Below are 17,276 nucleotides of genomic sequence, written 5' to 3' on the forward strand. Positions count from 1 at the left end.
CCATTACCTATTTTTTTTTTGTAATTTATACCACAATGTTATTTGCGAAAAACCCAAATCCGTACACACAAGTTTCATAGAAACAAAAGTAACCAGTTAAAGTCCCGTTATATGATACTTTATCTATTCATATGTACCCGAGAGTGAAAAAGGATGTTAGGTCATATAAATTTTTATCATTAAATCCATATTCATAATCTAAAAAAGTCACATGTTTAATAATAAAACATGATATTGACACGTGGGCGGAGCCAAAACACGTATTTATAGAGGACGCAACTTGATCCCGATGGTTGACCTTTGCATTATAATACATAATGAGGCACAACCTATTATTGAAAAGGAGTGTACGTAAAACACTAGCTGCAGGAGAAAGAGGAAATATAAATCTGCGTGAATATGAATAAGTGTATTGGAAAGTTTTAACTGATCAAATGTAAGTATATATACTTTGATACTACATTGTATACAAACTAATTCCATATAAATGTACACGGCTACCCTAAACACCCTTGATTTCTATAATGAAATAATCGATATGAATAATCAGCCCAGGGTCAACCATCGCGGTCAGTTGCGACTACTATACCTGTTCGAAAATATAGTATGGCCCTGGTCGGAATCACTTTCTCAGGTCGATATTAAAAACGGAATTGAAACCAAATGAAGTAGTTGCATTGCAAGTAGCTCATGCTTTTATAACTGGATTCCACATTTTATAATGTTCGTGAGTATGACGATATATTGTTTATTAGGATACTCGTATTGTAGCTTCTGTATGACAGGTATAATTTTATAGATTTCTTGGTTGCAACAAAATCTTGGAAATAACCCCAACGAAAAGATAAGCTTCCTGTTCATTTTATCTTTAAAATTTGAAACCAACGAATTAACACGAAATAACCGTGCTGGGCAAAGCCACGAAATTAAATGATATTGCAGTGTTGTACTAGGTTCAGCATGCTTTAAATGAAACACACCTACTTAATGTATAAGGAATTTGTAACAGCTGCTAGCTAATAAACAGGAGTCAAGAACAGGAGTCAAGCCAAGGAGTCAAGCAGGAATCATGCACTTTTGCAGGAGTAAGGTCTCTTGAAAAAAGGAGCAAATTAAGTAACAGCAGTAACAAACAATGTGCATATGCAAACATGCAGAAGTCTTTATCAGCTTCGGGTCCAGGCTTGAGTTTAATTTCTTATAATAATTTTTAATAAAATTACGAAACTGATATGAAAACTTCCAGGTTCTTGAAAAAGGCATTGGCTTATAGAAAATCATATGGTGTACGGTGATCGGTAAGAGAGAGATATCATTATCACCCTTGTAAAATGCATGTTTACAGGAAATACCCTCTGTACTCTGTCACATATTCCTTAAGTCCTTGAATGGCGAAATTTGTTTGACTGTTTGAAAAACTGAATCGAGAAAAAAGCACCTACTTCTCTGGCAGAGAATTGTCCGCAATCTTATAAAGTGTAAAAAGACGGTGAACATTGCTAAGGCAGATAGTATTGAAAAGTCCCTGTATACAGTATAGGTAAGTATTCATACCTCTCCTTATCTAACATAAGCAAAATTGTATTAATTGTATTGAAGACAGAAAATTACCTATACCATCCTCAGATGGTATCTCCAAACAGGACCAAAAACAGCTCCCGTCATTGATGTAAGTCAAAGCTTTGAGATAATTTTTAGAATCATCTGTACCATTTTACTCCATATAATCCATGTAGTTTGCTGAAGTGATATGTATCAATATTTACACTTAAAGTGAAATAAAAGAACCTTGATATATTGGCTTACTCTTCAAACGAAATATGAAATTAGAGATATAAAACCTATCTTGCGTTTTTGATCCAACAGTTGTGAGTTTGAACCGAAGTCGGGACTTGGATTCTGTTATATAAGTAAGCCATTCAACTGATTTGCAGAAGGCCAGTGAGTCTATCATAAATAATACATTGGAGACATCCGTGGTCATCATTAATCATTAGAGCTGAATATATATTCCGGCCAGCGAAAGGGCATTCACGGAAAAACTATCTAACGCTTTCGACGACAAGAAAGAAACTATATCATGATTCATGCAGATGCTGGCCAGTTAAAATAGTCACATGGTTGGGCAACCCCTTAATATACTGAAAGTACAAAAGTTATCGTATTTTTCTGCTTTTACTTATTTGAATGTACATGATAAGAGAAACCACTCTCACATGACTGCCACGAAACAAAGTAATTGTTTCCCCTTTTTATATCTGTAACATACCGCCGGGAGATGGGAGCGAAAAAAGTATTTTTACTTTTGTTATTTATATGCACTAAAACCTCTTTCCGATATATCTCGCGTTGTTCTTCGTCCGTTTGTAGGCAAGGAATCATATAAGGTTGACCTTACAGTTGCCACATAACGTCAGCTACACGTACAAGTACACCGATCGTTTTTTAAACTAATTATAAGCTGCATTTCCCTTGGTAGGTAAAAGGTTATTACAATGCAGTTGAAAGTGTTCCCACAACCTGTTCATTATAATAGAGAAGATATTTTTTTGTTTCACCGAAAGATTGAAATATCTTTCACGGGTGAACACCAGATGCAATATTTGAAATTTATTTAAAAATATAAGATATGGTGTTCGTGAGTGAAAGATATCTTGACCTTACATGTAAAACAAACAAATTTTGTTTTTGTTTCCAGCTCTGACGAAATTTATCAATTTTATAGTTTCTTACCATGGTCAGTAAAAATATAATTGATTTTTTTTCACTGTGAAAGTACAAGCTATATTTCACTATAATATTACGATAATTCACTAAAAAACCTTGACAGGGGCTGTTTGAAACCCTCCGTTTGCAATTTCATTCTAATACAATGTCAATGTGCGGGTTGCTTGCCCCCGCCCCACCCCCACACCTCTACAGTTTCTGGCTCTGGTTGCCTTCAGTGTGCTCAATGCTCTAGGAGTATTTACATGTTTTTTTTTGTTTCAATGCTGAAATACAAAAGGGAAAACCAAACGTCACACTTAAATTCTTTCACCCACCCTTAGCATAACATCCACTTTCATTCTGAATTAGCAACAAGGACAACTTGGACAACATACAAGCCACATTAGAAAGGGTCCTCAACAATGATTGTGTAGCATATAAATCATCTTGCTAATTGTTGACTAGTTGGTCAGTGACTAGATTTCAGACTTACCCTTCTATCAAAATTAGATGTAATGTCAGTAGATCGTATCATAAAACGATCGTTTTTTTGCATGTTTCAAGGTATTGACAAACAATAAAATATGCAGTTTTTGATTTTATTGAGCAAATCCATAACACAGTGTACAGTAAAGTAATAAACAACATCACAACATACATAAACTGAAAGGGAAAGTTATTTCACATAGTATAGCAGATAACATATATCAAGCCAAAGGTCAAACATATATTTGAATAAGAAGTGTAAACACGCACACATACAGTTGTATTCAGACTAGAAATGATGTACAGGATTGATATGAGCAAAACATCTAAAAGGAGCATGTATACGTGCCAATTACGATATACAAACTATACGAAAGAATATCATTCTGATTTAGTTTAGTGCTTAGATTTTCATCTTTGAACTCAATGGTTGGTTTTATATATAAACTTTTATGTCCGTAGAAAAGACAAAAATCAACACAAATATTGCATGCAGATTGGTCAAATGTATTCCCTAACATTTCGAAGTTTCTGTTGAAACAACAACTTAAATACGGTTTATTTGGCCTTAGATGAAATTGCATGAGAAGACAAAACGTACAATATAATACTGACATGTGGCATATCTTAACAGTATAATGAACAATAAAACCATGTAGAAATATTCAATGATCCAATTTTTTTATCACAGACATAGTTGCTTGAATGAATACGAAAGACAGTTTCTTTAAATAGATCTGCAATTTAAAAGCAGCTATTTCAAGAAACTGATGTCCTGTATACTAAATTTCGTCGAACTGAGACTCTTACAAACATACGGACACATTATAACAAAGGGTGATCGTATGTTAACATTATAACAATGATGAAATGTCAACATCATGATAAACTTTAAGGAAACAACAACAGGTAAAACAATTGTAGAAAGGTGTTTAACAATATAAAATTTATATAATACTGGTGAAAGGCAGTTTCTCCCAAAATATACTTCCCACCCATCTCTATTTCTAAAACTGTTTTTGTCCATTAATGAATTTATCGTCACTGGTCTCTCTGTGTGTCTCTAGACCTTCATATGGAGGAAACTTAGTCATCTCCTCATTAACCATGCAATAACTGTCCACTTATTCCATAAAAGTTATGCTTCTTTCCGCTCACTATATTGGCTCGAAGATCAGGATTAGTTTCTCGAAATTCTGAGTGGAACTTCTTTCTTACAGTTGACTTTTCAAAGCTGTTCTGTATTTCTAACAAACTTGTTTGCGGTCTTGGTACTCCATGTCCAGGCTGCCAGCTGAACCTTGGATCATGTTTGTAGCCTATATGATGATTTGGAAACTGGGCTTTGTAAGCTGAATCATATGATAACGAATTATGCAGATTCGATGGGATGAAATTAGTTCCTTTACTGCTGAACTCATTTCTATACTCGCTACTAGGATCACTGGTTACTGGACGCTTCCGTAGCACACTTGAATATGCAATGAACGGTTTTTCTTCTTTGTCGCGATCTTCAAGTTTTGTCTCTATGTTTGTAAATTTAATTTTCGGTACATTGACTGGTTCGTCTACATTAACCTCCTTGTCAGCATCTTCTTCCTCCGCATCTTTATCAAACTGAGGCTGGTACTGGGCCTGTGTACTCGTATACTGGGTAGTTACCACTGGTTCCGTTGCAGGGTTTGGATCCCAATCTAACACCATGCGTGGGGAGCCACGTGTTGGAGCACTACTTAATCGCAAAATTCCACTGTCAAGACTTTGTGCTACCGTTATATTGTCTGCGAATTTTACGTTTTTCGATTTTGTAGAACTAGCTTTCCTCACATTGTGCAAATTCTGATTTACAGATGACATTACTTGTAAAGGTTCATTCCTTGAAAACTTTCCAAGCTCGTGTTCTTGAAGGAATTTCTGTGTATTATAACTATCCCCCATGGTGCTTTCCTTCAAAATAGTATTACCCTCCTGAACCTTTACTCTTGCTGTTTCCACCGTCGGCTGGATTATTTGTGTCTGGCTACGTTTCAGCGTTTGGTGTTGATTCACCAAATCTCTGCCATCTCGACGGTCTCCGGCCAGGTTGGGTTGACTTGAACTTAGCGTTCTACTATAACGAAACGCATCTTTCATATCACTGTTTAAACGTGTCGGCAGGTTAAGCGCATCAATGTGAGAATGCATGGTGTTCATGATTTCTGGTCCGCTTACTTCTAAGGCATTCATGTTGTAGGCAAGCCTTTCTGGGCTGTAACTGGTTTTGTATAATCCTGCTCTTTGTTCGTTGTATTTTCCTTCATGTCCATAAAATGTTGCTGGTTTTTCCGGTGCGCTGGAACGAGCCATTTTATAATTCATTGAAGAAATATCATGACCTGGCCCATGAGCTTCTAATACCTTCCATCGATTCTGTGCTTCTATTTCTTGGAAGTTTTTGTCTTGGTCTCTCTTTGTCGAATCCAAATATTTTGCTTCTGGTCCCCCAGGTGGTCCTGAAAAGTTAGTAGACGACAATATTAGTTATCATGTGAAAATATTTAATCAAACTCAAATACTTAATAAGATAGTGGTAAAAATGCTACGTATATTATCAGCATCAGTCATCAGTCAGTCATGTTTCATTATTTTTGTGAAACAGGTTGTAGACTGTATGTGGCTTTTTTACTTTATGTAAATCATCAGCCAAAACATTTTGGCTGCATCACTATATTTCAGTTAGTGTTTATACAAATAAACTACCATCACTTTAGTTATGAAGTTCAACCTCTAAATTAGTTATATCTTGAAAGAGAAATACTCCCAAAAGTTAAAACGGTTAGTACAGCAATACTAACCAGCAGGAGTGTAAGGCACTTTATCAGGCTCTGACTTGAATTTTGACAGTGTCTCTATATTTGGATCAGGATGAGCCGTGTGTTCAAGCTCCCTCCACCTCTCAGCATCCTTCTTAAATATGTCGTCCGGTAAACTTGCATATTCTTTACCATGTAATAATCTTTGTTCCTCTCGCTCAGACAAGGTCTTCATTCTGTAATCAGATTGGTGGTCAGTTCTTTAAGAAATTATATATATCTCAAAAAGTGATTTGTTGTTGAATAAAATTTGTGTTTGGAGTTATTATATGATAATACGTATCAACAGTATATTAAGTATTATTCCATCATAGTCTGAAACGGTCATAAAAATAATTCAAGGTCTCAAGGTTTTCTAGTTAAAATTAATTTGTCATATAGATATCTATGACCTGGATTTTGTAAATGCGCACTGCAATGCCACATTATATAGTAATTTCATGACAATGCCAATTTATGCCTTTCAAAACCAAGGATATTTACGACCTTGATAAAACCGATTAAATATTCACGTAGATAATTTCGATACAAACAGACAACTAGTCTAATACACAAAATACGCATCCAGTACAGCAAAATAGTAAACCAAAATCGAGTTTTAGCAAGATTATATATTTTTAAATAGAAAAAAACTTTACTATCGAGCTAAAGTCTTCATAAATCAGTATTATTTAGTTCTGTCTGTCTTCATATTCACTTGTTTGGTAAGTTAAATCATAAATAAAACAAACAAAGGTGCATTTACACGTTGTTTTCAAATACCAGTAAATTTCATAAAAAATCACATTTTTTTTTCGGCAGGGAATTACTCGTCTTCTTAACCAATGGTTACATTAATTATATATAAGAATGAATAAATGTGAACAAAAAGCTAAGAATCTTTTACAATTTTACCTGACATAGTTTGGATTTTCTGGTGCGTTGGCTTTCTCGGCTGATTTCATTGGTGGTGGTTTAGGGATGAGAGTTCGAGCAATACGTCCTTCCAATGGTCTTGGTGGATCAAATGTATTGACTGAACGCGGGTACTGAAAAAAAAAAACCGTAGCATATTTATATTTCACTCGCGTATTGTAACTGAAACAAAGCGCTGTGGTTTTGACAAAATAGTCTCATAAATAAAAAATAGCCAGTTTTCTTCTTGTTATCTTCCTAATATAATACATTGATTTGGTTCTTTAAACTTTTGATGACATTTTCTCGTATAGAAAAAGTTCCACCATGTAGATTTTAGTACACTGTTTCATACTTGTAGATTTACCTATTTTCAATTATATGGCCAAACAGAATGCATAGGTTCTTGAGCATAATTTAACACAATTTGCCAAATATCAATTGCAGTCCTTAGATTGCTGCTCATTTCATGTTATTATTTTAAATTGTTTTACACCGAAACCGATCTATTTCAGAGAGATAGTAGCGCTGACTGTTTAACACTTTAATACACGGGATATGATAGATTTCTGGCAACATTTCTGCTACACGTACAACGGTCACCAGGCCCCATGTTCACGAAATATGTTAGGTCTCAGATGAGTTGATAATGAAACTCTATTTGTCATACATATCAGAACTGCATGTTTAAAAGTAAATTTAAATTAGCGATTGTTTTCAAATGACTATCCAGTATTAATGGTAAGTCTCAACTGGAAATTGATCTTGAAATTCTAGTAAAATCTGCAATCAAAATTTCAAACTCGAACTCAACTGAGACTGAAAATGTTCCATGAGCATGGGGCCAGAATTTACAATTTGTTTTTCGGATACTAGTAAATGTTCTTACGCCGTCACTTCCGGTTAATCAAACGTGCTACCTAGACACATTATACAGATGTGACAGACATTATTTCATGCAAAGAAAGCATTTGCTCCACCAAGTGATCTAAATGACAATTTCTGATTGGAATGGTTGGCTATATGTACTATTGAACTTATGGGCTGTAGGGGACTCCATACATATATAACCAGCTTTGTGATGTATGTGGTTTACTGGTGTACGTGTAACGATGGAATTCCGTTTACCATTCTGCACAACTGACAATAATGTATTACTACATCCCTACTAACTATAGTTAAAACAGAAATTCAATAAGCACGGAAAAGTAACTTCTATCTTATCTCTTTGAGTATTAAACAACATAACATTGTGTCAATTGCATTGTCGCCAGCACTTTTGTTGTTTGGCCCATGCAGACAATCAACAATGCCTCTTCGTAAATACTACAAGTTTAAAGCAGATCCATTGGAAGAACATTACGCAACCAAGCAAACGTATACTAGTAACAAAATCGGTTTGATTGAGTCCGTTTCGTTCCGTAAACAAGACTCGGTTTGTTTGAGTCTGCTCCGTTTTGCAGGGCAGACTTGGTTTGATTGAGTGTCTGTAAATCAAGCCTTTACTTATTAAAACATACAATTGAGTCATCTTGTATCCCATGAGTGTTGTAGAATGCAGTCTTTTCCTGCAGATTATCTAGCTTGTTAGGATTGGCGGGACCAAGCCCTGTATGATTCTTGTTGTATGTAGTCTCCCACTGGTCTCTCTCTAGGTTTCGTAGCGAAGTTGCCGTGCGCAAAGACACTTTCATATCACCGGTTCGTGACTGAAGATTTGGTGCAACAACTTTAGGTGGTATTGGGTAGAATTCTTGTTTGCCGTTATGTACCTTTACAAGCTGAAATGAAACATTTCGTCAGTAAGTTTATAAAACAGTTTTTGTCTTAGAGTAATGTTTATCCAAAGTAAAAATATTAACACTTGAATTTTCTGATTCCAGTTCTTTTGAAGTGCAGTACATTTCTCGTTGACGGGTATGTATGTATTCAATCTGCATTTAAGTTTTTCAAATAAGTTTCTCTGTGGTTAAATAAAACAAACTTCCCGCTTTCGTTAAAAGCATTGTCATATCACTTTTGGAAATAATAAGGTATGAAAACAATAGACGATGATGTAAAGCATATAATAAGGTTGTTATAAAGGTACCATGTCAGTTGTGGAAAAGCTCTATAATATCGTATATCAGTTTTTGAGGGCATTACCCCAGTGAATTGTATTTATTACGTACCTGGTTAAACCCCCTTTCTCCTAACCATTCTAATGCTTTCTTATCCGAATTCTTTGGCAGCTCCTGAATTTCGCGCCTGTCACCAAAACCTGAATCATGTTTAAGTTATATAAACTACTGTTTGACATACCTTTTCTGTAGCCTTTCTAACAAGGGTTAATTTTTATTGTTTTCTCTGTAAACAATTTAATACAATTAAGATTATATATGTATCATTCTACAGAACTCCTAGTTTGGTATAGGGTTCTTTTTTAATTTTCAAAATATCTTGACTTATGTTGAATTTATCTTCAAGATCGATTTTGTTTGGATGTTTTCTATTCTAAATGTCGGCCATTTCGGAAAACATTTTATTACAAATTTTGACTTTATTTGTACATGGATTGTTATAATACTCTCAAGATATCTTATTATCATAAAAACAACTATTCCAAGCAAATACTTCGTACATTTTCTAAACATTTTCTAAAAAATGTTTTGAAATGCTACGACACTGTCCTTTAGTATCCACTTAAAGCGATTAAAAATGCATGATGTAACTTCTTTTTTGAATTTTGAATTTAATCTAATGCTGAACAACGTAAAAACACATTTTTGGAATGGTCATGTTTAAAAAGTAGCAAACGTTATGCTTGAGTTCTAGATTATTAATGTAACAGCGGGCTTTAAATACATTATGACAGCAAAAGAGCTTACCTTTAGTTTTATGTATTATCTGGACATTGTATGCGTTCGCTGGCATCTCGTCGCTGATTGGTCTTTCATTACGCGCTGCCACTCCCTTTTTAGGGTCCATGTCACTGTCGAATCTTGGAAATAATGCAGTCCTGGGCATATGTGAGGTATATGGATGCTCGCCAGGGAAAGTATTGTTGATCATAACAGGTCTAATTAAAATAAAAAAAAATAGTTGTACAAAAACAGAAATTATTTTATCATTTTGACATATAAAAACAACTGTAACATATGATACTAATATGAAGTTCTTTGTCTATGAATTAGTCACCTTAAAAATAAAAAGTCTGCGAAACAAAAGGTAAAGACTAGATCCATATGCACTTACATGCTTTCATTCCCTATTAATTACATTTGTATACCATAGACTAGGAAAACTGTTTAGTAGGTCATCTTTATTACTGCTTAAATCATTGACAGACGTCTGATAGTCTACGGAACTATGAATGTAATTTATTATGACAAAAGAAATGAATTTATTGAAATTGCAGTAATTTAAAAGCCGTAATTAACTTATTGTATGATCGATCAAATATTTTGTTAACCAGCAGAGGTTCCAGCTGAATTATTAGTTCTCGGTGAGAAAGGTATTATTGACTATAATGGGTCTGCCGTCAGTCGTTTTTTTCTGTTCTATTTCATACATTTTCATATAGACCTAGCTTCACTTCCTCTTATCAAACTCGCACAAAAGTGTTATTATAGAAGCCAGTGGTCATATTTTGTGCTATTTTGTCTTCAATATCTAGGTGCATTTAACCTGTTCAAAGTATTTCTATTCATAATAATGCCATATGAAAGTACCTCTCAAAACAGCTATGCTATTCAGCTTTAACAATAAATTTATTATTTGGCAGACTAGAAATAAGTTAAAGTTAAGTGTAATTAAAAAGTTGTTATACAATGTAATTGCCTGAATAGATAAGCATCTAACGTAAGCCATTTTAACAGTAATAGAAACTCAATCCTTGTTCGTATCATTCTAGTTTTAATTTCAATTTAACACAGTCGTAATGCACAAATCCACACTTTTTAACCTGGCATATAGATATTTAAACAGAAACTAGTCACACGCACTGATCAGATTCAATTTAAAAATGGGTTTCATGTAGGGTGATGCTGATCAAGTTAAATAAATAGTTTATAATAGAAGTCAGAAAAATAACGAAATATGCGAAACAGTATAAATCATTACAATCCCGAGGTTACAGCGACACACCTAGTTTAGTACAAATTGGTGATCTGCGTTATCCTTTGATATGCCACCCACAAACACTCGAAAGCAGGGCGACCCCACCAACTTGGTCAAACCTGTGTGAGAAATTCTCATGTCCTAGTAGTTTCAATAAAGAAGCCTTAAGCATTCTGCACCCCACATCCCCATCCCCTTTCAATTTACAGGCTGAAGGATTTTTATGGACGATCATTTTTAGTTTTTCATGCTTTAAAATGTGAACTGCTATCCAGAACCGTTTCATTTTTCACATGTTTAACTGACTAGAAAGCAAGGTATGTGCTACTTACCCCATTGCACTTTCGTGTGGTTCTGGTACCCTGAAAACAAAATATACATCATTATTCCACAACTTTAACATCAGTTCAAACAGTAATGCTTATGTAACACATAGGACCAGGTATCGTAAAACAAGGACGCCATTTTTCTAAATTCGTTATAATATGGAAGTGATAATTATATCTATTAAAGCATTTTTATTATAAACTCTGTGAAAATAATCCTTTGGAAGCATAGAACGCAACCAAGCAACATAACAGCAGACTTGGTTCCACTCAGTCTGTTCATGAGAGGTAAATTAATGAAATGTGCAACACCTCTCACGCAAGTGAAAAGTTATTCATCTTCCGGTGTGTGGTCCCGTAATAGAAGAAACGATCAGAAAATGCAGAAATTGCATATACAGAATACGTAAGGAGGGGAAATTGATGACTGTCCACCGTCTTAAAATGAGATGCACGTCAAGTATTAAGAATACATTAACTCCTTCTTTTGACTACAGAAACCTTCATATTTAATTCATAGGAATAATAACTTTATTACATATTTCTTAAACGGTATGCTCGAGTTGTTTCATTTCGCGAATTTATGTATGCAAGAAAAATTACTATAAACCTATAACAAGATATATTAATCCTTTAGCAATTATAATGGCCATATGCTTAATCGGGGGATTTGTCATATATTTTCGTGATGAAAATTTTTTGGTAGTGGCGTTCATAGCAAATATCTATTAAATAAAATGACTCTTTCTCTGTTTTTCAGTTTAAGTGATAAAATGTTGCAAACGAAGCGATGAAAAATCTCTATACTTCCTTTTAAGATGATTTTGACTTCAAAACCACTATAAACCTATAATGTATAATGGTCTAAGGCTATTGATAAAACTGTCAATAAATTCTTAAGATTCACTATAAACGTGAAAATGCCATCTTAAAGGCTACAAAGCAATCAAGGTTTAACAATACATATAGAAATATCTTGAGACAATTTATCACGCACAAACAATGCCCTCTACTTGCCTACTGTACGTTAGGTCAATATTTGAGTTATTGATTAGATCTGCCTACTATATTTACATATATCACAGGTTTATTAATTCGGTTTGTTTAAAATGGGATTTAAAAGATTTTAATGTACACTAAGGCATATAAATGAAATTTTACATCAGATTAATTTATTAATCTGTACATTTGGTTGAAATCTGTTCGAAATCCGTTGTTATTAATACATGAAATCTACTCGAACCAACTGCAACTACTGTCACAATAACCCCATTATATAATATCAAAATGATTCTGTGAGAGTTAACAAGATGACTGTATTTGTATACTTACAATTCATCGTTACTTCTGACATTGCTCAGCCTCAGTTGTGTAAGCTTGTAGAACTGGTCAGTAGGCTTTCCACTGAAATTATAAAATAAAACTTACATTAACATGTCTGAAGACAAAACTTAAATATGATTTTAAAGTTTCCTAAAAATGTAAACAAAGGAAGCATTAGACCAGTGAGTAAGATACCGCCCACTCAGCCTGGTAGTCGTAGGTTAGAGCCCGAATTCGACCATGATCTAATTTTTTTCAGGAAGCAGATTCAATGATAATTCAAATAAACTTCCAACTAACAGCACAGTCAAGCTAGATATAATTTAGCTAACAAGATTTAAATGTTTTGTGAACAAGTCGCTTTCACGTGCCATGCCTGTACTGGATTAAAAAACAGGCACTTTTTTACGTGAAACAGTCACTTCTTTACCCTTTGAATATTATTCTCGTTCATGCTTCTATTTATTATCGATATTTTAGGAAATACTGTTTTAATGTACAAGTCTTAAAGGTCCATTACTAAGGGAAAGTGAGTTGGCAATTTTTTTCATAGCCAGTGCATAGACTTCTGCAAGACACTAAATAATGAAGATTGGCAGGTCAAAATTTACAGAAGGTCTTTGGAACTCAAAGAAATGTATGTGTATTATGTTGAAATTTCAATGAATAGACAGAATGACCCCCAGGTCTTTTTAACTTTCTTCATACTTCATAGAAAAATAATTGTACATATACTGCGATTTATTTCGAATTTCTACATACCAACTTTCATTTTCCAATAAAATGAAATAGTTTCTGTGCTTTTTAAAAGAAATTAAAATGTTCACTTTCCTTAGTATTGGACCTTTAATGACCTAGCTTCACTTTACTACAGGAACACATTTACTTTCAGTTCAGACATCCAAAACAGATCTTTGAGATCCTCTTCTATTCTACACATTTACCCTTTGAAACCTTATACTGAATTATTCAAAAAGCACTTTGTCCATTTTCGCACCACTATTTGGAATGCTTTATAATTACATTAAATTGCATCTTCAATTAGTCTACCCAAGTCATTATATGTGAAGTGGAGTAAGCATTAAGCATGAATTTCATAATGATGGTGTGTACATGTTTTCTACAACTCTTAAGCTTTTGTATCTACATGTCTGTTGTTGAAACCTTTCCGTACAGCATTTCTATAATTATTGATACTTGCATTATAAGTCTTGCAGAGACTTTTCATTATCTATTTATTCGTTTGCGAACGGTTACTGTGTGACAACTAAGAGAATGGAACTTTCATTAATGTTTCAGTAGGTATATACCGGCTGACTAAGTTCGCCAGTTAAATCAATGAGACTGGAATCGATGAGATCTTCAACAAAATACCTTCCCACAATAAAGATGCTATCGCAACGACATAAATGCCAATCTATTGTTTTCAGTAAACATTGTTAATCTAGCTATCAACCATTTGAATTGATTAAGACATCAATTTCAGGGCTTAAAGGTTGGATAAATTGTCTCTGTGAAATGAAGATAAATAATTCAGATGTATTTAATGTTTGCTTTAGCTTGAACTCAAGATAAATAAAGATACGGAGGTTTTCAATCATTTTCAAGAGATGATGTAAAATATTCAGCTCTTCTCATACGAAACTAAGTAGTAGTTTGAAAAATTTCAATCTAATTTCCAAATGATTTTAAATTTCACATTAAGCCAGCTTTGTGACATAATCGTATGAGAGTGGGTGAAAAAGCGACTTAACAATACACACCTGAGGATTAACAATTTCTTTTGATAATAAGAATCTTTTAAAGTAGCATTTTCGTCTAAAATGAATTTATAAATACGTTGTAATTTTTACTTGTCCTTAAAATAAATGAACATTTACCTAAACAAACACTATTTCACTTTTCCAAGTTAAAAATTGTTACTATAGTTTTTGCTGAGGGGGAAGATTGCATCTAAATAAGTTTCACAAATTGTCATTTATCAGAGTTTTTTTTTTTTATTTTTATGTATATGTGGCAGATGGGAAATAAGATGACTGCCTACAGCATATCAAAAAATGTAACCTTAAGTGGACAGCAACAGTCTAAAAGCGGTTAAACGAGGAGAAAAAACACTTCGGATGCTTGTAGATTGGGATGGATACAAAGATCCTAATCAGTAATCCACATGTATCAGTTTTGTGCACAAAAGTTAACGATTTTAAACGTACATATTTGTAACATTTAAAAGTTACCTATAGACTTTTAAGAGTTAATTTATGTTTCCTATAGACTTTTTAAGTGTTAATGGTATATCATACAATAATAAGTACGCATTATCAGGTTTTGTTTACACGTACATAATGGATCAGTTTTATGAACGAGAGAGTTATGTTTATATATTCAAAGGTGTTCACCCATTGCTTTTAATTGTTGAAATAAAAGTGGGTTTTCTATTTGCTTTATACAATATCTTTGTCATACTTAACAATGCGTATTGAATATCTAGGTTTAAAGATCAGATAATAATCTAAAAGGCCCAATTTGACGATAGAAATATCTCTTGAAAATTGAAAACTAAAACAATGCATCATTATACCAGTGTTACATTTAATGTTGATAGCAACCAAGACTGTTGATAAGACAACCAATGCGTAAACTGTTTGTTAAGATAGTGTCTAAAATGTTTTCAATTTTTGACATGACCTACAGGAGATCTGCGTCCATGAAACCGCAAATAAATGCCCTTAATGCTTATATAAAAATTGAACAGCAGGGAATATTTATTACACGTGCATGTAGTTTTACATGTATCAGATTGGTAAAGGGAGACATTTAAAAGATTTCATGTCTGCAATCTTCATAGCGTAGCCCTATCCTGGTGATGAATGAATGGTAAACATAAAACAATAAATTAATATATAGTAATCATGAAATAAAGAAGACAGATGTGTACGCAAAGTATTATCAAAATATTGAATATATTCTAATACGAAAGCAGGCCGTCATTTTCAGTAGCCCCAATTACCACTTAAGAGGGCTACTTACCGATTTAAGAGCAAATATATATGATTCTTTTATTCAAATATTGCCTGCCGTCACACCGATCGATTAGGTTAGTGTCTACACTTTAACAATTTAAATGTAACTGTAAAAGTTCCATCGAATTTACATATATAGGCCTACATACACGCACAAAATATTAAAAAATCTGAACTTGCGAACAATTGAATATTTTTTTCGCAAAACATTTATTTATCTCTCTATTTGATCGATTTTATCAGGTGTCAATCTCGGCAATTGTTTTATTAGATAAGCACTTAAGGAGTCAGAATACATGTTTAACACTGTTTTGATTGTTCAATTAAGATATTGAATATTGTTTCTTTTTGATTACATGAAAGATAAGATATAACATACAGATAAAATGAAACTCTATACATGTACCTATACTGCCAAGTTGGTGCCTTTGGAACGAAAACATCCACTTCTTCCTTATATCTCCCAGTACCCCACTCCTTTGGCACGGAGGCCGTATGCTCCACCTTAGGAAACAACTGCAGGGACGTCATTTTCTCTGTCCCTTAATTTAAATGTTCACAAATCCATATACATTCGTAAGTTAATACAGCCACTTTACGCGTCTATGGTTGCTAAGGTGTACAATCCAATGACTGGTTTACTGTTTGTACCGGAAGGATATTGTGTGTAGCAAAAATAATTATGGGTATATTGATCCAGTCTACCGACTAAAGGTTTACGTTTAAAATATGTTTAAAATCCTGATCTGACTACTGTGTAGCACAGCACATTGTAAAACTGCTTAAACTGATTATTTAAACGTATTGATTGTTCGTTATATACAGTAAAACTATTAACATGACAAGGATTTTCAACCATTTTGCGTAAATGAATATTAGGAGCAGTTTAAGTAAAATACCAAAATGAAGATTAAATCAATTTTGAAAGATGGAAAAATTAATTGCATAAAATAACATGTAGAATTTACTTTTTAAAATAAAGGAAAAACCGCTAAAATGGAGAAAAAAGTCTGACCTCCACCCTCATCACACCCCCACGAGTCAACCATACTTCTCTTTGTGCCACAGGGTAGCTGCCCCACTGTAAAATCCTAAGGAGGTCAATACGCCTCTTTTTCACTTGCTAAAGTATCTTGTACTTTATAAACGTTCTTGTAACAAGTTATGAAATGTTCATAAACCATCTTTTCGGTTGCAGTAAGCAGCATCGATTACATATTGGATACCCAACGACTCTATATAAATTACAATAGATGTCCATGAACTTCGAAACAGTGCATAGACTCAAAAATACAGCACAATAGATAGCCATCAAACAGGCTCAAAGATGCAGCACTGTTAACTACAAAATAATACTAACGCATTTTAGTACTCCGTACTAAAATCCGGCACCATAATACGCTGAATAACGTCTTGCGATTTGTGAAGGGAACATAGAATGAATATATCAAAGAATGCATTTAATGTTTTCTTCATAATTAGACTATTTTAAGGTCATGCTAGATTGATTTGTAGTTCTTCCTAACGGCCTTCTTTGAGAAAAAAGTAACTTTCATTCGATTGCGCGT

General features: G+C 33.7%; 1 protein-coding gene across 1 annotated transcript; it reads right to left on the reverse strand.

The window, feature by feature from the left end:
- Nucleotides 1–3,294: 3,294 nt before the first annotated feature.
- Nucleotides 3,295–16,366, reverse strand: LOC123561284 (uncharacterized). Its single transcript, XM_045353536.2, has 9 exons — nucleotides 16,115–16,366; nucleotides 12,698–12,769; nucleotides 11,372–11,401; nucleotides 9,809–9,999; nucleotides 9,113–9,201; nucleotides 8,462–8,722; nucleotides 6,942–7,075; nucleotides 6,030–6,223; nucleotides 3,295–5,687 (listed from the first exon to the last, which is right to left on the reverse strand). Exons 1-9 carry the CDS (start codon nucleotides 16,237–16,239, stop codon nucleotides 4,297–4,299), a joined length of 2,487 nt encoding a protein of 828 aa, XP_045209471.2. The 5' UTR covers nucleotides 16,240–16,366; the 3' UTR covers nucleotides 3,295–4,296.
- Nucleotides 16,367–17,276: the final 910 nt, after the last annotated feature.

This window comes from Mercenaria mercenaria, chromosome 10 (assembly GCF_021730395.1).
Source record: "Mercenaria mercenaria strain notata chromosome 10, MADL_Memer_1, whole genome shotgun sequence".
In the NCBI taxonomy this organism is placed as follows: Eukaryota; Metazoa; Mollusca; class Bivalvia; order Venerida; family Veneridae; genus Mercenaria; species Mercenaria mercenaria.